The sequence below is a fragment of the Cordyceps fumosorosea genome (assembly GCF_001636725.1).
Source record: "Cordyceps fumosorosea ARSEF 2679 chromosome Unknown scaffold_21, whole genome shotgun sequence".
In the NCBI taxonomy this organism is placed as follows: Eukaryota; Fungi; Ascomycota; class Sordariomycetes; order Hypocreales; family Cordycipitaceae; genus Cordyceps; species Cordyceps fumosorosea.
The window spans coordinates 482,567-505,072 of record NW_017387321.1 but is presented as its reverse complement, the minus strand read 5'-3'; the positions used below and the strand labels follow the sequence as shown (position 1 = coordinate 505,072).

The 22,506-nt window shown below is 51.3% G+C and overlaps 5 protein-coding genes across 5 annotated transcripts; 3 read left to right on the top strand and 2 right to left on the bottom strand.

Annotated features, from left to right (window-relative positions):
• Positions 1 to 6,474: 6,474 nt before the first annotated feature.
• On the top strand, positions 6,475 to 7,528 carry ISF_07437 (N-acetylglucosaminyl-phosphatidylinositol de-N-acetylase; the record flags this gene model as incomplete). Its single annotated transcript, XM_018851040.1, has 3 exons — positions 6,475 to 6,703; positions 6,788 to 6,887; positions 6,979 to 7,528. The coding sequence occupies 3 exons, from the start codon at positions 6,475 to 6,477 to the stop codon at positions 7,526 to 7,528; spliced, it is 879 nt and encodes a 292-aa protein (XP_018701952.1).
• An 858-nt stretch (positions 7,529 to 8,386) lies between these two features.
• On the bottom strand, positions 8,387 to 10,196 carry ISF_07436 (Peptidase S8/S53, subtilisin/kexin/sedolisin; the record flags this gene model as incomplete). Its single annotated transcript, XM_018851039.1, has 4 exons — positions 8,387 to 8,519; positions 8,594 to 9,139; positions 9,192 to 9,424; positions 9,498 to 10,196. 4 exons carry the CDS (start codon positions 10,194 to 10,196, stop codon positions 8,387 to 8,389), a joined length of 1,611 nt encoding a protein of 536 aa, XP_018701951.1.
• A 2,601-nt stretch (positions 10,197 to 12,797) lies between these two features.
• Positions 12,798 to 13,715, top strand: ISF_07435 (Translin; the record flags this gene model as incomplete). The annotated part of the gene is made up of 3 exons (XM_018851038.1): positions 12,798 to 12,975; positions 13,059 to 13,155; positions 13,223 to 13,715. 3 exons carry the CDS (start codon positions 12,798 to 12,800, stop codon positions 13,713 to 13,715), a joined length of 768 nt encoding a protein of 255 aa, XP_018701950.1.
• A 426-nt stretch (positions 13,716 to 14,141) lies between these two features.
• On the bottom strand, positions 14,142 to 18,248 carry ISF_07434 (C-x8-C-x5-C-x3-H type zinc finger protein; the record flags this gene model as incomplete). Its single annotated transcript, XM_018851037.1, has 1 exon — positions 14,142 to 18,248. The coding sequence occupies one exon, from the start codon at positions 18,246 to 18,248 to the stop codon at positions 14,142 to 14,144; it is 4,107 nt and encodes a 1,368-aa protein (XP_018701949.1).
• A 1,883-nt stretch (positions 18,249 to 20,131) lies between these two features.
• On the top strand, positions 20,132 to 22,452 carry ISF_07433 (SNARE docking complex subunit; the record flags this gene model as incomplete). The annotated part of the gene is made up of 5 exons (XM_018851036.1): positions 20,132 to 20,171; positions 20,227 to 20,443; positions 20,494 to 20,879; positions 20,937 to 21,777; positions 21,828 to 22,452. The coding sequence occupies 5 exons, from the start codon at positions 20,132 to 20,134 to the stop codon at positions 22,450 to 22,452; spliced, it is 2,109 nt and encodes a 702-aa protein (XP_018701948.1).
• Positions 22,453 to 22,506: the final 54 nt, after the last annotated feature.

Below are 22,506 nucleotides of genomic sequence, written 5' to 3'. Positions count from 1 at the left end.
ATAGAATATAATAAAACTTTATACTATTTAGACTTTTAAGAATATAATTTTAATTTCTATTTAATAATATAATTAATAAATATAATAAACTATAAGAATATAAAAAAGAAAATACTTACTATTTAAATAGTCTATTTTTAATAACGTTAAGGATAAAACTACTAAAGGAGGAGTATTATATTATAAATACTATAAGTATATATATAAAACTAAGTAAAGTAGGATAAAGCTTATTATATTAGTATTTAAAAAAGGATAAAAGGTTATATAATCTCTTTAGGATTAAAGACTTAAGCTATTAAACTATTAATTTAAAAATAGAATCTAAGGGATTAAAGGTTAAGTCTTTTAATCTAGAGTTATAGTAGAGAGATAGATAGATACTTAAAGAGGAGGTATTCTTATTATTAAGTAGTTTAAATCTCTACTAATTAATCTAAGTAATAACTTTACTATTAAGAGATATCTTTTAATATAATATATATTATAATAAACTACTTATTTATACTTTATATATTTAAACTAACTCTCTACTTAAGAAGTAGACTAACTATAGATTAGAATTAAGCTACTATTATACTATCTATCTCTCTATTATAACTCTAGATTAAAAGGCTTAGTCTTTAATCCCTTAGATTTTATTCTTAGATTAATAGTTTAATAGTTTAAGTCTTTAATCCTAAAGAGGTTATATAACCTCCTATCCTTTTTTAATATTAGTATAATAAGCCTTATCCTACTTTATTTAGCCCTATATATATACTTATAGTATTTATAATAAATACCTACTAATATTAGTACTATATTTTCTTTACTTTATTTTTATACTCTATAAGGATTAAGAAGAGGAGTTTATTTATAATTATTTATTTACTTGATTATTTTAATTAGGTTATTCTTATATTAAGCTTATTATAGTTTATTTTAGTTAAAGGGTTATATTTTAATATATTTTTAGTATTATTTTAACTACTATAGTTACCTCTATTAATATAGTCTTAAGCTAGTATTATATAGGGGTGGTTATAAATATTAATTTACTTTTCTTAAGTTCTTTTTTAATTTTATTATTAGCTTAGACTTAGTGTAGTTATAAGCTAGATTTTTATTATAAAGGTGAAATAATTACTATTTATATTATAGGTTTTTAATATAATACTTTTACTATAGAGTATCTTTAATATTATAATTTAAGTACTTAATAACTTAAAAATATTTAATACTTTTTAACTATTAAGATTACTAATTTTAAACTAACTAGTTTTATTATTAATAGTAATTCTTAAGGTAATTTTAGTTATTAAAAAGATATTCTAGACTCTTTTTAAATATCTTTATATTTATTTATTATTAATTTAATTATATATTAATAATTAGAATTTTAACTATCTAGTTTATTCTATATAAAAAAAAGTATATAAAGTTAATATTATTAAATATAGTAAAATAGTTAAATAATAGAATACTTATAATAGGGTTATTATTGTAACTATAATAAAGTGGGTTAGTACTTTAGTAATCTCTCTACTATAAATGTTAATAAAATGTACTATAGGTCCTAAGTATCCTGTCTTTTAAAAAGCTTAAGATCAGAGTATAATGTAGCCACACAGAGACGCTGGTCTTGGCCAAGACTGAATCACTCGTAGTATACTTTTGTAATGTCAAGGTTCGCATGCTACGTCAGGTTGACCCGATCGAAGAGGCAGGCATACGGTACATGAACTGGCTATAGGCTTCCACTGCTATTGATGTCCTTCAGCACACGAAATTTTAGGCGGAGGGACGAGAACCAGTACCCTGAAGAGCTACGTGATGATGGACCAGTTCAGTTCAACAACTGGCATCAAGCCTCCCATGATGAAGCTATGCCACTATGCACCACTACGAGTGAAGCCGCGCTTGTTGGAGTTCTGTGTACTTTCGCATGAAGTGGCTGTGACATTTCTCGACAGTTCCGGATAGAGCGGCATGTGACATGCCGGTACAGTTCCGGTTGGCTTGAATTTTGTAGCGACGGCTGCGAGGATCAGAGAGGGTCGGGCCGCTGGCCAGCCAGCCGCGAGCCAGCGATCCAAAAATAACATGTGTGTCGGGGGGCAAAGGGAGGCTGATTTTGCTCTTGTGGCTGCAGGAGTGACCTGTCTCATCGGTAGGGCAAAGCCGTGCGGCCGCTATGAAATGAAATACGGGCAGACTTCCATATTTGGGACGGAGTGGTGTCCTCATTCCCACAATAATCATATCGATGACAACGGTGATTGGCTGTTTAATATATCGAAAGTCGAGTCGCTCAACTCATGTCTGCAAACCAGCAGGGTGCTACGCCAGAACAATGCTAACCTGAGCATGATGATCCTGGCCACCACCTATGTACGAGCATAGAGGGCAAAACCCGCCGGATCTCGTTAAGCTAGCATTTGCGGTCGAATGCTAATGTCGCTCGTGTTTACGAAATATTGCCTCATTTCTGGTTCGACACGGCGCGGCTCGCAGTACACCAAGTATGGGCTTCTCCAGTTCATGTATTAAACACATTTAATGCAACACATCGCCCTTCTCACCTTATTAACTGACGGGGACAAACCTTTTCTCGCTCTTGCTCTTGCTCACGTCGTCGCCTCATTTGGTTCAATAACAAACCCGTTATTGCAACCTACATCGGGGAAGAAAAGCACGCCCCCGTGGCGCCCAGAGCTGCAGCCGCTCTGCAGCCGAAAAGGGGTTTCTACCTTCCTAACCGTCCAACAATGAGCAGGCAACGATGCGATGTCACGAGCGAGCGGGGTTCAGCATGGCGGGCGACAAGGGAGCCAACGCATTTGCAAAGTGCCAGGATTCGAATTTTTTAAACTCCTACATCACAACAGCTTCTTACTCTGTCTGATGATACACATCTGTAAGTTGACCATCGGGGGTAGCTCTGAATTGGGACTGACGGTAGCAAGGCGTTAACCGTAAATTTCGTCCTGGAAATCTGTGCCAACATCCAAAGCGAAAATTGCAATCGCCTGATCTAGGTCTTTTCTGAAAGCAACAAAACCCGATGACCACTATCTCTTCCGCGCAAGTGAGTCCTACAATCAACGTAGGGCCGCTGCCCTCCATCACGCCCGCTTCAAAATGCGCGGAACTGGCCCTTCGCACCGTTTACAAAGCCGTCATACAAAGCTCCACCACGACAAGTTACTTGCAGCTTCAACGGGATTTTGCCAATGTGTACATTACGAATGACAGCGTAACTGCAACTTGTATCCCGGAAAGCTATTTCGACGCCGTCGCTATGGGATCAAGCCCTGTTTTCTCCTCTGCTACTGCCTGCCCAGACGGTTATGTGCCCATGTGCACCTTTGTCGCCGCCGGTGCCACTCTAACCGCCGCGCCTACCGCGCGGGCTTGGCCGGCTCTGGCTGCCGGCGATGAAGCTATTGGCTGCTGTCCCAGGTAATAACTTATCATTCCAACACCGATCCAGCAGTTTGATCTTCCTGAAAGGGAGGGTGCGGGAGCAGGGGCAATAGTTGTCTACTTGTTGATGCCTAAGATATTATGGCGTGGCTGACATTGTCCGTTTCACTCACAGTGGTTACTCTTGTGCCGACGGTGCCGACACTTACGCTTGTGTGTCAACTTTAAAGCCGGGCGATACAAGTCAAGTTGTCTTTCTCGACAACCTCACCGTCTCCGCCGAGATTTACGCCAACGCGCAAACGACAGTGAGCGTTTTCGCCCTCAAGCTGCTATATGGATCCAAGCAGCTTGACAATCATCTCCATAAGGGACTATCCCAGGGCCAGAAGGCAGCAATTGGTGTTTGTGCTCCCTTGGCAGTATTTTCATTGCTGGGGGGCCTACTTTTCCTAGTTCGCCGCAGAGGCAGGAAGACAGCCGCGCGAGGGACAACGAGCAAGGACATCGCCGCGGTTAGCTATGGCAAACCAGAGCTTGCCGGATCCAACAAGCCCCAGCTCGAGCTCGACGCATCACAAGATTCGGACGCGGCCCAGTTTGTTGGCTTGCCTCAGCCTCCAGTGGAGTTGGCAGCAACTGAGGAACAAAGTTTTCCGCAGCACGAGGTTTCCGAGCTACCAGGCTGTGACGTGGTGCTCGCGCCGTCGTCCCCCGGCGGAAAGTCGCGTACTATACAAAGGAAACCAGTGGCAGGCAGCCCGGCTTCGCTAGTGATGAGCGTTCTAGCAGGAAGCAGCTATCAGCTTCCTGAAGTGGCTCATGGCGCAGATGACCATGTCTTGACCAAAGTTGATACCGTTTCAGGAGAAGATAAAAGCCGCGGGACGGTGGCAGAAGAAATATGACAAATCTTGGCGCCATTTGAGAAGGCAAAGCTGTCCTAGCCAGTGCTTGTAGCATTTGAGGAGGATGTTGTATAGTTGTGTAGGGGTTGATTTAAGGAATTAGTAGAATAATAACTGCTTGCTGAGTATATATTTGTTGCAACAAGAAAAAAAAAGTTTTCTGACGCCAAACCTCACAATAAAGGTTTTCCGGCAAAACATCGTTGTGGTCAGCATGAGGCACTGTTTAAGCGTGATTGCAGGTGGCCAGCGTCGAAGATGTGTATTTGGATCATCGTTGAGGCGAGTGGTGGGTAGATTTTGGCCGCCTACATGGTCGCCTTAGCAACTCAGCGCCAGCCACTTCCCTATTTTGATTGATCGCTAGCTGAAGAGACGCACTTCTATATCTGAGCGTTGTTTAATCGGGCAAAGGTGCAGGCATCGATACCATTCGCAAGGGATTCCTCTTCCTCTACACAGGTACATTAAATAAGGGCACAACATTTAAATGTCGTTTAAAACCTGATAAATAACATCTGTCTCTTGAGAGGCCCGCTTTAAACTCCCACTCCGCCTTATCTTTTTAACACTATTGATACTCCTTAGAGGTGGTAGGGACTTCGCGGCCGCATAATATAGCGCTACTATAACTAATGTTACTTAACTAGTGATTCTTCTTTAATGACTTTGTAGCGAGCTAAGTATGTAGCCATTTTTTAAAAAAAAAAAAAAAAAAAAAAAAAAAAAAAAAAAAGAACACCTTTGGCGTGGAGCTATAAAGGTCGCGTAGACCAAGGGTGTCAGGGTCCTATTAGGGCACCTGTTAGAGCCCCTACGTTATATGTGTCAGGTGCGTATGAGCACCTATATAACAGCGAGCTGCCGCCGAGCTCTCTACGAGGAGGCAGCGATAATTCCACATTTTATAAAAATACAAAAGGGATCATTACGTGACTGGAGTCCTCCGAGCGAAGCACCTCACAAAGGGCCTCTTTGCCACAGCCCTAAAGCTAAGGCTTCTCTAATATACCTTTTATTATCTTAGAAAGATGTTATAAAGCATCGATAGGTACGGTGGGCTTTATCGCTTTTATGCTCTAAAGTAGCCTTTATTATCTACACACAACCACACTTGTTATTATTCAAAATTGTGTAGATCACCGCCGCTGTCCTTTATGTCAGAAGCCGCCACTAATGACAGCAACAAGCTGGGTAGCACATCGTGCGGCTTAGATAATCTCCACCGGATGATCGACCGTTATGTTTCTTTTGCTTTTACGCTTGTTGACCCCGTGGGCTCTACAGAAGGTGATTTTTCTAGTGGCTAACTAGTTAACAGAGCAAGGCCGTCAATCGTTAAACGGCTAGCGCCTCACTGTGATAGTGGAAAATTCCCTTTTTGCCGTGGGCGGCTAACTGAGGCGGGCAATAACGCTGGCGGGCCATCCTATTATTAAATGTCTAAAAGTGGAGGAATAAGCCTTCTAAGTAGAGCGATAGGTGAGCTGGTTTAAGGCTCTTAGGAACTGCTAGAAAGAGCTACAGTAGATGGGACCCTATTAGTCTCTGCTCTAGGAAGAGGTAAGCTAGGATGGCCGGCTAGCGCATGTGACGGGGCGGGACGGCGAATCAGAAAGCGGGATTCGCGGACAGCGACACACGGAATACAAGATGAGGCTCACTGCTTTTAGTGGTTCAGTGGGTGGCAATAAGTATTTGACCCCTTCATGGTACCTAGCCTAAAGAAGACGGATAAGATGCTGCCGCTTTAATCAGGCAAGCACTAACCCCAACTATAATGCAGTTACAGTGGACTTACAGGGGATGATCCTAGCCCTACCCCGAATAACTAAAAAGCGGCATGTAATTTCCCTATTTAGGTTAGTAGGTTTTGGAAAAAGCTACCACGAAGGGGTTGAATACTTGTTGCCACCCACTGTACCTGCCTAATAATACCCTTGACCCCTGACTGCAACTTGGTCGTGTGATGGTTGAAGATGGGGCGGCGGAACGGTCAACTTAGTCAGCAGCGCCCGCGCAGTTTAATTAAACGCAGCGCCTGCTGCCCCGTGGGTTCATTAAAGGGGACAAGGTGTAAGAAAGGCAAAAGGACAACAACGCGCGATCCTGCGTCCCGCCCCCATCGCATTCTCCCCGCGGGCCAGCCTGACCAACAATGAAGTTGCTACTTCTCTTGCTGGTTATCGCTATAGTGCTGCTTCTCGGCGTCTGCTATGGGCGCCTCACCGCGGCGGTGCAGAGGCGCCTCCCGAAGCTGCAGAACAAGCGCATCTGCCTGCTGATCGCGCACCCCGACGACGAGTCCATGTTCTTCGCGCCGACCCTCCTCGCGCTGACGCGACCTGAGACGGGCAACCACGTCAAGGTGCTCTGCCTCAGTACAGGTATGGCTGCATCTACATTCTTGGTCTAGACTAAAGAGAGAGCGCGCCTGTTGCTAATTCCGGCTGTTTGGGCGGCGTGCGCAGGCAATAACCAAGGCCTTGGCCAGATCCGAAAGAAGGAGCTGTTCAAGAGCTGCTCCATGTTGGGGCTAAAGCAGGACGATGTGTTTGTCATTGATAGCATGTACGGAATCCTAAAACACTGTGAACCAACCAACCACAGTTTGCCGCAACAAACTCGAGGTCGAATCGTATATATTAACTCTACGTCATAGTAAGTTCCGCGACTCGCAAGAATGTACGTGGGACAAGGACGACATATCCAATCTGCTCTACGAGCCCTTCATCCGAGAAACCGCCGACGGGCCCCCCTCCTCCCCCAAATCGAAAAAGACCATCGTCCCTATCCTCGACGTCCTGATCACCTTCGACCAGCACGGCGTCTCCTCGCACCCCAACCACATCTCCCTCTACAACGGCGCCCGGGCCTTTGTCTCCAGCCTGAGGCAAAGGCAGACCGGCTCGGAGCAGCCGGGCGTGGACCTGTACACGCTGACGACCGTGCCGCTGCTCCGCAAGTTCACCAGCTTCATGGACGGCTTCGTCACGTGGCTCATCTGGTCCGGCGACGCGGAGCGGCAGGGCGGCGGCGGCAAGGCGAGGAGGCTGCTGTTCTTCAACTCGCTGACGGGCGAGGGCGGCGTGCCGACGGCCTGGCGGACGATGACGACGGCGCACAAAAGCCAGATGGTGTGGTTCAGGTGGGCTTGGGTCGCGTTCAGCAGATACATGGTCGTCAATGATTTGAAGCTGGAGCAGACCTGAAGAGGAGGAAGCTGATCGAGGAAATATTGTCGTTCGGCACGTTGTATACCCGGCCGGGGCCAAGGTTGATTGAACTTTGAGAACTTGCACGCGGGGAAGAACAACTGCGTGGCTAAGAAAATGAAAATAAACAAGTCAATAAATAAAGAATAAATTCATAATTAATTTCAAGCGACGAGCAATTCGGCTGTGTTCATGTCGTGTAGATGATCTCGGGTCTTGGACAGAAATCCGACAAATGATTTGACTCTCCCGATCCCAGCGGAAGCGACATCGCGGCTACTCACCAGCGAGGGCGCTTCAAACGGAAAGGCGTCTGTTCCTGTGGTAGTAGGGGAGAGGAAGATAACAGAGGAATCGCCATTGCTTCAAACACCCAGGATGCGGCGCCCGTTCTCTAACCCCCCCGAGGTCGGCGCAAGTTGATGGTAGTTGTGGCAGTTGTGGACAGAAGCTCAGAAGTTCAGCAGTCAGTTTTCATGTCTTGATACTTGCTGTTCCACAATCGTTTATCAATGTATAAAAAGTGCCTCAAGAAGTAGACGCTGGCGAAGGCGACTACGGCCGCGCAGATCCTGTCCGCGCTCGGCTGGGCACCGTCCGTTCACTGCCCTGCCCTGCCCTGCTCACTTTGACTCCCACACCGACGCCCGCGTGCGGTCCGTCCTGCTGCCCGTTCTACAGGCAGGCGAGGCTCCGAAGACGGGTGAAGGCGGGCGACCCGAGCCCCGTCGCGGCGTCCCAGCCCCGGTCCGCGGGCCACCCGGCCCCGGGGATGTGCGGCGAGGGCGTGCCCGCGTACGACGTTCCCGGGCAGCCGCTCGTCTTTCCCGTCGTGATGCTGCGCGCGCGGACAACTTACTCGGTGAGGCCGAAGCGGCCGGCTTGGTACAGCCACGGGTTGAGGAGGCCGAGCGTCGGCCTTCCCTTTTCCGCGCGGAGGCTGTTTATCACGGCAACCATGGCGGCCACGACGGGTGCGGAGGCGCTTCTGCAACGTCAGTAGTCTGATTTCCATAACAAAAAACAAAAGGGGTCCTCGTCTGCCCCTGCTTCATCACGTACCTCGTTCCGTCGGCGCTCTCGACCTTGCCGTGGTTGTAGATTTGATAATTCTGCCCCAGCGCTGCCACATCCGGGATGCCCCTCCCCTTCTCGTTGTACAGGCCCTTCCGCTGCGCGCCGTGCTTCGCCAGGTACCCCTCCACCGCGGCGGCCTGCCACTTCGGCCGCTCAAAGTACTCGGAGAAGCCGCCCCCGGACAGCTCCATCGCCGACTCAGCCGCAGCGACCCCGGTGGTCGCGCCGACAGCCGTCACGTACGGGCATGTGGCCGGGAACGCGGGCAGGAAGCGCGGCGCGCCGGAGCCATCGTTGGATTGGCAGGACATGCCCGGGCCGAAGTCGCCGGAGGCGACGACCACGGAGACGCCGCGGGCGGCGAGCTGACCAAAGAGGTCGCAGGAGTGGCGCGCGTAGTCGCGCGAGAGGAGCTGCTCGTTGACACCGTACGAGATGGACAGCACGGAGGGCATGTCCGCGTCGGGCAGCGCGGCGAGGGCGGTGGCGAATGCGAGATAGGGCTCCGTGAAGCCGCTGCCCTTCGGAAGGCTGTTTTGCCAATGTTAGCGGAGGGGGACGGGGGGAGGGGGGAGGAACGCACTCGAGATCGGGGATGTAGTCAGAGTTCATGCCGCCGACGGAGAGGAAGCGCACGTCGACGTTAGCGCCAGCCAGGGCCACGGCGTACTGGATGTCCAGGTTGGCCTCGCCGGACGGATACGCGCCCTGCGGGTTGCTGCCGCCGAGGAGGAAGGCCTCGGAGAAGTTGGCGCCGGCCCGCGAGGGGTCAATGTGCTTGAAGAAGAGGTCCAGGTCTTGGCGCTGCGCGGTTTGCTGTACACAAGTTTCGGGTCAGTCTCAGTCTTTTGTTTGCTCAGGGTTTCGGCAACGTTGGGGTGACACTCACGTTGCCGAAGCCAAGGACTCCCAGGATGGTCTTCTTGGATGTGCGGGGGATGTTCTTCATCTGGTACTTTTCTCGGAGGCACGCGGGCGTGAACTGGGCGTCGCAGCCGTCGAGCTTAGGGTTAGCCGTAGACTTGTTATCCTTGCTGTCTACCGACAATAACAGCTTCAGGGACTGGTGGAGGCGGGGATGCGCGGGCCATGGGCTCCGCGTCTCGATGTCTCCTCCTACGTCCGGCCTGTCGAGGTAGACGGCGCGAATGTGCCGCCGGACCGCCTCATCTGCGAGCGCCTGGCCGCCCGACAGTCCATCGTCATCATCATCCGCCGCCCTCTTCCGCAGCACAGCAGCAGACTGGCTTGGCGAGACGGTGGCGTGCAGGAGCTGTCCGCGGCGCTCAATGTCCTCGTCGCGCAGGCCGGTAGCATCACGCAGCCAGGCGGTCACGGCGGCAAGCGCCTTGGGGCTGGGCTCCAGAAGGGCGGCGGCCTCCTCGCGGGAGAGGTGCCGGCCGTGACGGGGGCTCGCGGGATCAGATAGCTCGTGGAGGGTGCGCGGGAGCAGCGTCTCGTCGCCGGGGATGAGGCTGACGGTGAGTCGTCGCGCGGCGGTGGTGGGATGGGCGTCGGCCGCAAGAGAGATGGCGGCTAGGCAGGCGGCGCCGCGAACGAGACGTAGCAGCAGTGATGTTGTAGGCATGATTGTTGGTGTTGTTGTATGGTGGTGACAGCGATCATGTGCTGTGTGGGGGGGGACAGCAGAAGGAGGGACGAAGAGCAGGCTATATACAGCCCGTTGCGGTGTGACCAGAGCGGATGCGGATGCATGCAGAAGCTGTCAAGGTAGCCGTGTTGGCCGTACGAGAAAGTCATGGTGATGATCCATCATGGGGAGGGGGGTGTAGTTGGTCGAGAGCTTGGGCGCAAAATGAGCATGTTGGTATTGTTGTTGGCGGCACGGCCCAACGTGACAGGGGTTGGAGAGACACAAAAGCTGCAGGGCTGGCTGGTGGAGTGACTGATTTCCAGGGATGATATTGTTGGTTGTTTCTCTTCGTCATCTTGCCATTCTTCTTCGTGTAACCACACCGTAAAAGGGGGGGGGCGAGGGGCCGATGTGCTAAGAGGGAGGGACGCAAGGCGCCGTCGTTTGTATGGGGTGAGGCTGATGCTGAGGTTGGAAGGTGATGATGTTGGTGAGATCGGGCACAGTGCTATCGCTTACTGTACACATTTTCATCATCCTGACAGTTCTCAGATGAGAGAGGTTGATTGTTGATGAGATATTGAAATGAAGCCTTGAATGTTAAGACAGCAGGCCAGGTGTCCTCAGGTCGGCGAATTCCAAGACAAATGGGATTCCAAATAAAACCGAGTGCGGAAAACAAGAGCAACCACGGAATGATCCCGTCTTCCTCTCCAGTCCTGCGCTCTGCACGAAAATTCTTCCGTTTTATGCTGGCGTCCGCGTCCAGCCTCCTAGGTTCAGCGCAACGCGGCTCGACACCTTTTGGACGGCAAGACGCAGACTTGACCGCCATCTTTCCTCGCTATTATTCCTGGACTTACCACTGGCCACGCCTCACCAAACTCGGGTACGGGAGCTGGCAACGGGAGCTGGCGACGGCCGCAATGGGGCCGCAATGGACGGGCGCCCCGAGGCCCCGAGACTTTGCAGTCGATGCACTGGTCGGGCTGAGGACACTGTGCTCAATGCAACTTCGAAGCTCAAGGATCATGGCATGAGAATCCAAGTCCAGTCGCTGGTAACTACGCCTTGATCGCGATGGGATGAGTTACCCAACGCAACCTACGTTGGTGGCTGGGGGCGGATGGCGGAACAGCCATTCTTTTCTTTTGACTTTTTGCAGGTTTTCTTCTTGTACCTGAACGCTGCTCTATATGTGACCAACATCACCGACTTACTTAGACAGGCGTTGAGGTGTTGCTTGCTGCCAGTTGCGGCATCTACACCATGTCGATTGCCTCTTTCTTGTCCGGGCAGCTCTTTGCACCGTGCGATACAGACCCCAAAGATCTATCGAAATGATGGATAATTTTACGTATTACGAGGCTTCAGCTTTGCAACGCCATCTCTTGAGAGCACGTAGTCTTGGTCCACCCCCCAATGCCTAGTATTGTTCTCCCCCGCCCCTCGTCAAGTGAGCCGCATCCGACATGAGGCTGTGGAGAGATAAGGGTCTGCCTATTCTTGGACCGACCCGATAACAAGGTGTCATGTAAGCCCGGAAAAGAAGGGAAACTGTGCAGTGACAATCGTTGCCTTGCATTGTTTGCGTTGTCTCTTTCCCCCCGGCTGCGGGCATGGTCTTACTCACGCCCGCAGCCTTCGCTCTTGGCTGCTGCCGCGTTATTCGCGCGGCTTGTTGCAGGATGAATAACTCGGAAAATGAATCAAAGCACTAGTTACTACCTCTGTCTGCACCTTGTATTGTTGGTATGGAGCGTCTACCACACACAAGCACGCCGACGCTCTAGACGCTATCGTGACTCAGAATTCTACTAAGAGTCTTTGCATAGTAGCTCTGAAGCTGACTATAAAAATAGTGGTAAAAGGATTGAGGATAATTGTGACAATGATATCAATGATGATATTGGTGTTGGTGTTCATGACGATGGCCTTGGTGATGTAACTCTATGACCTCCATATCTAAGCAGTAGACAAGGCTATTATTATGCCTGAATTTCTAAATATTGTACTTAATCTAGCCATTATCTGAGACCATTCTTGGCATACATACATTCATGTAGGTCACATTTCGGCTGACCATGGCAGCGCATGCACGATAGCTCAACAAATGTTCCGCATGAATCAGTACGCTGATGAGGCTGCTGCTGAGACCTCGGGACCAGGTCGTTGGTTGGCAAAGAAAGCAACAAGACAACGGTATGAAATACTTATTTATATTGATTAAATATCTTTGCTATAAAGCTATAATTTTCGCGGTAAAATTCAACTTGATAACCACAATTAGGTAACCGAGAGTTGTTGGCGTCGAATCAACCAACCGCCCCAGATCGCTCCAGCAGACGGACGGCCTCACCACCAAAAATCTCTGTCACCACCAAAACCTCACCACGCAACCTGCATCACCAACCTCAACCCTCTACCCCGCCCCCAACGTATACGCCACTTGCCGCGCTCTTCTTCCACTTCCTCAGCCTGCTGTTCAGCCCATCCGTGCCTAGCCTTCTCACTAACGCCCTTTGCTGCATCGAGCCCCCGCCACACCACAGACGCCTCCCCAAATCATCAACAACATCCCATCCATCCTCCACCATGGCTCAGCCGCACTCCTCCCTTCTCGACCCGTCCATCTTCGCCAGCCTCGAGACTAAGCTCGAGGAGGAGACGCACATTCGCGACGCCCTCGGCCAGATCCTGCAGCGCCTCGAGCGCTCCGTCGGCGCCGCCCAGGGCCTGCTCACAAAGGTGCACTCGACGCCTCGCGACAGCTGTGCGTTCCCTTCATTTTCCCTCGTTTCTACGGATAACACCAGGACTTTTTTTTTTCTTTTTTGCTGACACTTTATTGCCCAGATCCCCAATTGGTCACCCAGCTCGAGGCCGCCGTCAAGGATGAGGCCGTCATCGTATCGGAGCTCGACGAGCTCGCCTCCAAGCACCCCTACTACAAGTTCCGTCCCTCCGCAACCTCCCTCCGTCCCCTCCCCCTCGTTTCTCTCACTAACCTCTCCTCCCAGGTACAACTCCCGCTGGTCACGCACCATGCAAAACGCCATCGGCACCGTGCTCTACACCGCCTGGCTCGGCGGCTTCCCCCACCTCACCTCCCCATCCTCCACCTCCGCCACTGTCGGCCAGCTGCTCACCCTCGAGCAGGTCGGCGCCGTCTTCGCCGTGCCCGTCAACATCAAGGACCGCGACGCCTTCCACCTCACCATCGAGGAGTACCTGCTCGCCCTCACCGACCTCACCCAGGAGCTCTCCCGCCTCGCCACCAACGCCGTCACCCTCGGCGACTTTGCGCTGCCCCTGACCGTCAGCGCCTTCCTCAAGGACCTCTTCGCCGGCTTCCAGCTGCTCAACCTCAAGAACGACATCCTGCGCAAGAGGGCCGACGCGGTCAAGTACGACGTCAAGAGGGTCGAGGACGTCGTCTACGACTTGAGCCTGCGCGGCCTCGTCCCCAGACCGGGCGCCCCCGCGGCCGACGCGGAGATGAAGTCGGAGTGAACGAAAAAGGAAGAGAAAGGGGCACATCATCATCAAATGTATGTATTTAGCTTTAAACAATCACGCCATTTACCGGTTTCCAAGGATCATCTTCTGTGCCATATATGTGCAATATTGAAGCGAATATGTATTCCACCGCATTGTAGTCCTGATAAGTCCCTCTCCAGAATAGCAGTGACATTGTTTCCTCCCGATAAAAGCTACTCCAATAAAACGGTATCTTGGTACATGGTTCAGATCTGGGGCCTTGGAATCCCATGGTACAAATGAAAAAGCAAATAGAGGAAAAAAGAATACAGTGTTCCTAGAAGCAATGAAAGCTCAACCAGCCCAAACATGGCTCTAGCGCCAAATGACCAAACGCCGAGATATGATGTTTTCCCCAACACCTTTTTCCATTATTGATAAACCATCGGACCCGGTGCCTCAGTCGTGGCGGAATGTGCACATATCTCCACGAGCACACTTGCCCTGCTGCCAAAACGTGCATGCCTTGGTGCCAATCAGCGCCTTGTTGGCTGGCTTGTGCGGTGGCAGGGTCGCCTTCTTCTTGTTGCGGTTGTCACGATACGGATCCTCTCGTCCGCCATCACCGCGGCCCCGGTCTCGGTCCCAGTCGCGTCCACGCCCGCGGTCCTGCTCCTGATCATCGTCCCTCTCCCAATCGTGATCCCTGTCCCCACCAGACGCCTGCGACTGCGGTTGCTGCTGAGCCTGCTGTTGCGAGACCTGTCCTTGTGCCATTTGCAGCATCATTTGGTACGCAGCATCGCCACTCGACTGGCTAGGCTGTGGTGGGCCCTGGTTAATGGCCGATAAAATAGACTGCAGCTGACTATCATTCATCTGTGATTGCTGCTGCGGTAGTGCAGGGGGTACTGCTGCATTTCCACCATTCATTTGTTGCAGGATCGCCATATACGGGGCAAATTCTTGTTGCTGCGCATATGACCAATCTTGCATCCCCTGTGCGATAGCCACCGGTCCGGCCTCCGCTGCAGCTCTTGCACGTCTCTCCTCTTCTCTGCGCTGTCTTGCAGGTGCTTCCTTGTTGTAGCCAAACCACCACTCCTTTACCTTGTCTTCGTACTGAAGCATCCAGTCAGGAGGGGCGTTAGCAGGATAGGACTTTCCTTGTAGGTACTGCGCGACAGCTTCGATAACGTGGCCGGCAGCCTGGGAGGATGCGTCCGCATACCGATGTGGGCGTGAGATATCTCCATGGACAGGGTTCGGGTCGCGCCAAACAGCAATCTTATCTGAGCGAAGCCATGCAAGAATGCCCTCTTCTGCGGCGAGACCAGTAATCAGAGGAACGTTGCTTGCCGCTATCGAAATCGGTTGTTGGGCTGCAGCAGTGGCAGCGGCCGATTGGCTGGCAGACACAGCAGGATCGCTGTTCCGAAGGCGTCCAAGGATCGCGTCGAGTTTGCTGGCAGGAGTCTGCTTGGCTTGCAGGCGCTGAACAGCCGCCAGCAATGCCTGATCAACACCCATCTGCTGCTCGTCAGCCCAGCGACGCTGGATTTCAGCGAATTTGGCGTCTTCGCTCGGCAGCTGCCCAACCTTGCCCTGAATTGCGGATGTTGCAGACTCTAGGGGCGGTGATTTGGGTGTCGGCGGAATGTCGCCGGGATCGGTGTAAATGGCCATGAGCTCCCGCTGCTCCCTCTCCGCAATGCGCTTCTGTTCTTCGGTCGAAAATGTAACTGTACCACCGCGAGTGACAAAGTTCTTGCTTCTGATCTCCGCTGAGAGCCCGGAAAAGTCCGTCTCAACGGGGCCAAGCCATGGTTGATAGGGCACATCGTCATCTTCGTCATCTTCGTCCATGCCGACTCGTTGCTTCAGCATCATGCCTTCGGACTTGTCATCAGCAGCATCGCGAATCATGTTCATGGCGCGGCCTTCGTCCTCGTTGGCGTCCTTCTGGAAAATCTTGACCTGTACGAGATCATGATCCGGCTTCCACGAAACACGCAGTTTGCGACGCTCCAGTTTTCGCAGCCGCTTTGCCTTCTCTGCGGGGGTTTCAGTGTCATCCTCAACCTCTGCTTCCTTAGTAGCCATTGCAGCCGCCGCGGCCTCCGCCTTTGGTGCGTTAATGGAGTCCAAGAGGGATGCGATACCAGAAAGTGCACTAGACGTTGCCGAGGTCGCTGATTTAGGAGGCGGCGCCTTGGCGAGATCGCTCTTGCTATCGGATACTTTACGGGCAGGAGCTTTTGGTTTTTCGTCACCAGAAGCCGCAGGGCTGCCTACGCTGGCTGGGCCCTCCAGCTTAGTGGTTGGTTTGGCTGCTGGTCGACTCTTGCCAGGCAAAATGGAGCTCGCCACAGGCTTGGGAACAGCCTGTGGTTGCGCTTTTGGTTGGGCGAGCTTCTTGAGTAGCGAGCTGCTGTTTGGTGGCTCGACAACAATTTTCTTCGAAGTCCGGCTGTCCGAATCATCTTCCCGGCTTCTCTTTATCGTCGTATCGGTAACCGATTTGGCCGCAGCTTTAGCCCTACTAGCAGCCGATGTGCCTGTGTATCCAGTCGCCGTCTCAGACTCGCTTACTTTCATGACCTTTTTAATCTTGGCGTTGATGTCTTGGATAATCTCTTTGACATCAGCGTCACCCTTGTCACCAAAACGCTTGCGAACGGTTTCGAAGTTCGTTGTGTCGACAATCTTCTTCGTCATGCGGAAGAGCGAAATGAGCTCCAGCACGATTTTCGGTAGCTTGCCTGAAAAGTCCGCGGCCTTGACGCAAGCAATCAGCGCATTGACGAGGCTCAGAATGAGCTTGTGGTGTCCTCCCAGATTATCCAAGACGGCGTCATCAGCATGCTCAACTATCGAGTCCAAAGCACGAAAAAAGGCTTCCTTTCTCTGTTCGTAATTGGCTTTAATGACCACAATCTCGGACTCCAGTTTCTTATCTTTCGTTGCTTGGTCCAGCTCTTGCTTTGCCTTGTGCATTTCGCCCCGCAACTTTATAATTAAATCTCCCGCTTGCTGCACTCGCTGCGCAATTAACGAGCTTGTGCGCGCAACGGATTGGTCGAGATGCACGATACCAATTGCATCCCAACTTGCGGCCTCCACCGGATCTGTTGGTCGAACAGCAGAGCGAATAGACTTATTCTGGTCGCCCTCTAGCTCCTTCTTGGCCTTCTTTCCAGCCTTGTTCCTAACTGCCTCGTCTGATTTCATTTGCTCCTTAAAGGCGTGAGGATACTCTGTGTACTTGGGCCGACGCTTGCCCATGGCTTTCATGGACCCTTCAAATTGATCCAAAAGGTCCTTTGCTTCCATGCGTCTTTCATTTAGGCCAGCTCGATCCGGCGCTGGGCGGTACTGGCTTGTGAATTTTCCTTGGATTTCGCAGGGTAGGCTATAGCCCAGTTCAGGGACCATGGCCTTTCCAGATCTTGGCGGTAGGGTCACGAGGGGGGCGAGCTTATCGAAGCTCTTGGGCGCTGGCATCTTCATGCTGCCATCGAATACAAGGTGCGGCAGGCCATTGATGGACGGATATTTGACTTGTGCGGATTTACTGCGTTTGCTAAATTTGGCAAGTCGCTCTTGGTCTTCGGCCGAGGGTACAGGAACAGGATATGCATCCATGTCTTCAACCTTCTTTGCCGGCGTATCTGATACCGAATCCTGTGTCGCTTCGGAGCTCGAGTCGGGAGTTTTCGTGGTCCTTTTCCTTTTCTTAGCAGCAAGGCCTGTTGCATCAAGAGGCGAAAATGCGTTGACGGCGTATTGTATATTTTGTTGCGTGGCATTCTGCTGGACAGCAGTCGGTTGTCCTTGGAAGGTATGGATGCCATCTTGGTAGGCTTGTCTTTGCGGCTGGGGCGAATTTACTTGCTCGTTCTGTAATTGATATGGCTGCCTTTGTGCGGGATAATTCATATGCGGATCGGTTTGATACTGTGCTGGTTGACCGGTAGGCGGCGGAACGAGCCCTGGACTATGGCGATACGCGCCCTGCGGCGTGACGACTCGTTGTGGTTGTACTGCGGCTTGTTGGGTTTGCGGGAAAGCTCCATACTGCTCTGGCTGTCGGTTGACCGGATGTTGTTGCAGATGCGATTGCGTGAATGGTTGCTGGTGAAAGGTTGCATTTCCTGGCGGAAATGAATAGTTATGCGGAGCAAACGCCTGCCCCTCGTCTAGTTGATTGGTATTCGCCCCGGCATTGGGCTTGGCTCCATGTGCATACAGATTAGGATGTACATTATGGAAAGCAGTATCGATGGCATCCTGGTCTTGTTGGCCGTACGGCTGGGTCGAAAATGTAGGTTGATTCGTGGGACTACCGTGCGCTTGCATGTAGGGATTGCTGGATGCAGAGGACGCGTCGAAGAATGCCGCAGGGTCTTGATGGAGGTGTGAAAAGTCGGCCGTTTGGCCCGCCATCTGCTGGGCCCATTGCTGATTCGGGTCGAAGGCGGCTCCTTGGTCGGCAAAGGCAAAGCTAGATTGCCAGGCGTCCTGCCCGCCACCGTCGTCTTGGCTAGGATTGGGCCACGACTGCATTTTAACCGAGGGGTATTATATATGGCAGCATGGGCAATTCATCAGCGTATCGAAAGAACGAGCTATTACTAAAAGCTGGCATCAGCAGACGACATCGCTAGCCGCAGCCCACCGCGGTAATGGTGTTGAGAAGACCAAGATGGCTGGCGCGAGGAAGCACTTCAGGTGGGTGGGACAAGTAAATGGAGTTGGAGAGAGCGACAGGTACTTACTCGCTTTGACTTGGGGCAAAGTTACTTGTGGACAGGGAGTGTGGTGTGCGGCAGGAGCGCTAGTCCAAATCGGGGGTATAAGGATAGGGATGGGCAAAAGCTTGCAAGGGCTGACGCCAACACCGCGCGACAACGATCTGAGAAAGGACAAAATTAGCCTGATCAGTCTTTAAAAAGTATTGCGTCAATGTGAAGATGTGAGAATTTGAGGCGCGGATAGAAAGTGGCAATGTCAGTCGGCGAGCTGTCCTGTGGCATCTGATGACCGTGGCGCGGGCCACTGCAGCTTTGACGGATTGGCCCAACCATGTCAGGCCGTAGGCAGGCACTCAAGAGCAAAGCGACTGAACTTGAAGAGCTCGCGACCGTACTCTGCGGGATGCTTGATTAAAATTTTCGTGCCCAACGCCCACTGTAAGATGGTTCCTGCCGCCGCCGTTCTGCTAGGTCTTCCCCAAGGTGTACAACGTCGAACGACGGAGCACACCTCTGGCCACATGCCAAGGCTCTCGCATCTCAGAAGCCGCATCAAGCGCATCAAGAAACGTTCGAGCAGCTCCAAAATAAAAGAGTACAAACCAGAGAGGCTTTTGCAACGCCAGTCCCAAGTTCACCTTCGGTTCACCGTTCACCGACTCTGCGCATCAAGCCAACACCAATCTGGGGACCACAAGGTGACACGCGAGCAAGCGCTGAAGCGTTTTGTTGCTATTTAATTGGCCAGCACCTTATTCTTGCCGTGGTTATCCACAGGAGGCCAGGAATCACAATATACAATCGATGAATTCGGTTTATGTACCAGGCGTAGCGAGCGAAACGGCCCCTGGGAAATCGGGTGCGGGTGTGGGAGATGTATCAGTAGCCAGGAGGAGATGAAAGAGAAGCATACCCAATTAATCCTTCTATGCAATGCAGTTTAATCAAATTAGGCGATTTGGATGGATGGAGTTGCGCAATCGTTGTTCTCTGGAGATGCTGAAAGTATATGAAGCCAGCGCAGATGACGAGCCCCGACAAACGCCGTGGCGACAGTTTCAATACTGTAAGGAGAACAGAATGGGTGGAAAACAACGGATGCAGCGCCAGTATCGGCAATAATGTTATCTGCAATGCCGTAATTTTCGCGAGACCTCGCGGCGCTGGATTAATTGCGACCGAAGGTCTTGTTGATGGTATCGTGGATGATGGAGATGCGATCAGCAGAAAGCTTTGGCTGGTCAATAAAACTAGGGGAAAGGGAGAGGGTGTTCTCTGCCTGGTATATGAGGCAGAAAATATGCTTTGGCCAGAGACGCTAATTTCCACTACAGCGCCTTCAGAGTTACTCTATAGCGGCCTGCTGCCTAGATCCACTGCAGCTTGCTTCCTTCCAGCGTCCGAGGCTGCTAATTCGACAGCGGCTCAGCCTTTGCTAGACAGGCCAGTTCAACCGCCGCCTGCTCACCTCCGTTCGTTGTTGGTGGGGTTCCAAAGCTCCAAGTTGTGCGCCTCGGAGCTGTCATCGTGGCCTTTCGCACGACAACATCAACCTCTGTCTCTCAGTATCTCGCGCATGGCACTGTCTGCCGTCTCCAGTGGCAAGACATCAATTTGCCTCTTTGAAGCTCCGCGGTGGAAACATTCGCATCCCATACGCTGACCACTACTACTCCTCTACGGCAAGCGTTGACCATGGCGACCAAAGGAAACAGCTTGCGAGATCGCCAGATCGGTATGCTCACGACAATCCTATAACTCCTCGCTTCGGCCATTCTAATACTACCCAGCGTCGCTGAAAAAGATTCTCAACCTCAACGAAACGGTCGAGTCGGGCGAGGCCGAAGAAGTCCTCGCAAATGGCCTCCACGCCCCGGTGGCACCCATCCTTGACGCCGATGGCAACCCGATTTGGAAAGTCCTGGTTTTTGATGACCTGGGCAGAGACGTCATTAGCAGTGTGATGCGTGTGTCCGACCTGCGCTCCATGGGTGTCACCATGCACATGTAGGCGCAGTAACATCGCCGGTTGTCCGTGGCTCGCTAATCATGAATAGGCACATTGGAACCGTCCGCCACCAAATTCCCGACGTACCGGTTATTTACCTGGTAGAACCTTTACCACAAAACATGCAAGCAATTACTGCTGATTTGCAAAAGGGGCTCTATTCGCCTGCTTATATCAACTTGCTTTCGTCAATGCCGCGCGTCGTTCTGGAAGACTTTGCAACTCAGACTGCCACTGCGGGAACATCAGAGAACATCGCCCAGTTGTTTGATCAGTACCTCAACTTCATCGTTGCGGAGCCAGATCTGTTCAGCCTGGGCATGCAAAAGGATCACACCTACTGGGCACTGAATAGCGCCAAGACTAGCGACGAACAATTAGAAGCTGTTGTTGACAGAATAGTCAGCGGTCTCTTCAGCGTAATTGTTACCATGGGTATGCATCATGTGAAAGCCGACACCGTGACTCAAAACTAATGAAGACGGCATGTAGGCGTCATTCCCATCATCCGCTGTCCAAAAGGCGCCGCTGCAGAAATGGTAGCACAGAGGCTCGACCGAAAGCTCCGTGATCATATACTCAACTCCAAAGACAACCTTTTCTCAAGTGCAAAATCGGCAGCGGCAAGCACACCGCAGTCCCGACCAGTCCTCATTCTACTCGATCGCAATGTTGATTTGATCCCGATGCTCTCGCACTCCTGGACCTATCAGTCTCTCGTCCATGATGTTTTGAATATGAAGCTTAACCGCATCACAATCGAAACTCCGGTTGATGAAAACAACCCAGGCAGAGGGACTTCAAAGAAGGCTTACGATCTCAATGCTAGCGACTTCTTCTGGGCCAAGAATGCGCCTGTACCGTTTCCGCAAGTTGCCGAGGATATCGATGCCGAACTCACCAAGTATAAAGAAGAGACGGCTGCGATTACAAAGAAAACCGGCGTCTCTAGTCTGGAAGATTTGCAGAACGATACCAGCGCCAGCGCTCAACATCTCAAGGCAGCTATAACGTTGCTGCCCGAAATGAGAGAGCGAAAGGGCGTTCTGGACATGCACATGAACATCTTAGCCTCGCTTCTGTCTGGGATCAAGGACCGTCAGCTAGACAATTTCTTCCAAGTAGAGGAGAATGTCATGAAACAGACCAAGGCTCAGATCATGGAAATCATCAAAGATCAAAACAAGGGCAACGACTCCACAGATAAGCTACGACTGTTTGTCATCTGGTTTCTCAGTACCGAGCAAGAAGTCGCTCGAGCCGACTTTGAATCGTTTGAGAAAGCGCTTGCCGAAGCCGGAGCTGATGTTTCGTCCTTGTCCTACGTTCGACAGTAAGTTACAGATGTATCACAAGACAGAAATTCCGGCTAATGAATTTTAGGGTTCGCGCCACGACAAAAATGACGCAGCTTACGACAATTAACAACAATTCCAATCAGAATGCCTCGTCCGATCTATTTGGTCGATTCTCATCTATTTCCTCACGCCTCACCGATCGCTTAAAGGAAACAGGCGTGCCAACCGGCCTTTCATCCAACTTCGAATCCCTAATCAGTGGCGTCAAGAACTTTCTTCCTGCTGACCGAGATCTCACCATCACCAAGATTGTAGAGTCCATCATGGAGCCGGCCACCGCCTCCTCCTCGGCGATTGCCAAGACAGAACACTACTTGTACTTTGATCCACGGTCTGCCAATGCTCGAGGTACTATGCCGCCTCCCAGCACCATGCGAGCTGGCGGAAATGCGCCCGGAGGCATGCCAGGTCAGGCCGGTCCCGGACAGTCCGCAAGCTTTGGTCAAAGGCGACAAGGTTTCAGCGAGGCTGTAGTGTTTACCGTTGGGGGTGGCAGCATGGAAGAGTACGGTAACTTACAGGAATGGGTCACGAGAGCCGGTGGCGAAAAGACGAAAAAGAGAGTGGTATACGGAAGTACTGAGCTGCTTAATGCCAGGGAATTTATATCAGAGGAGCTGGAGCGTCTCGGAAAAGAGCTTTCGTCATGATTTGAGAGCTTGAAATGTCGCCTATTCACATACTTTTTGTTAGTAATTCACTGC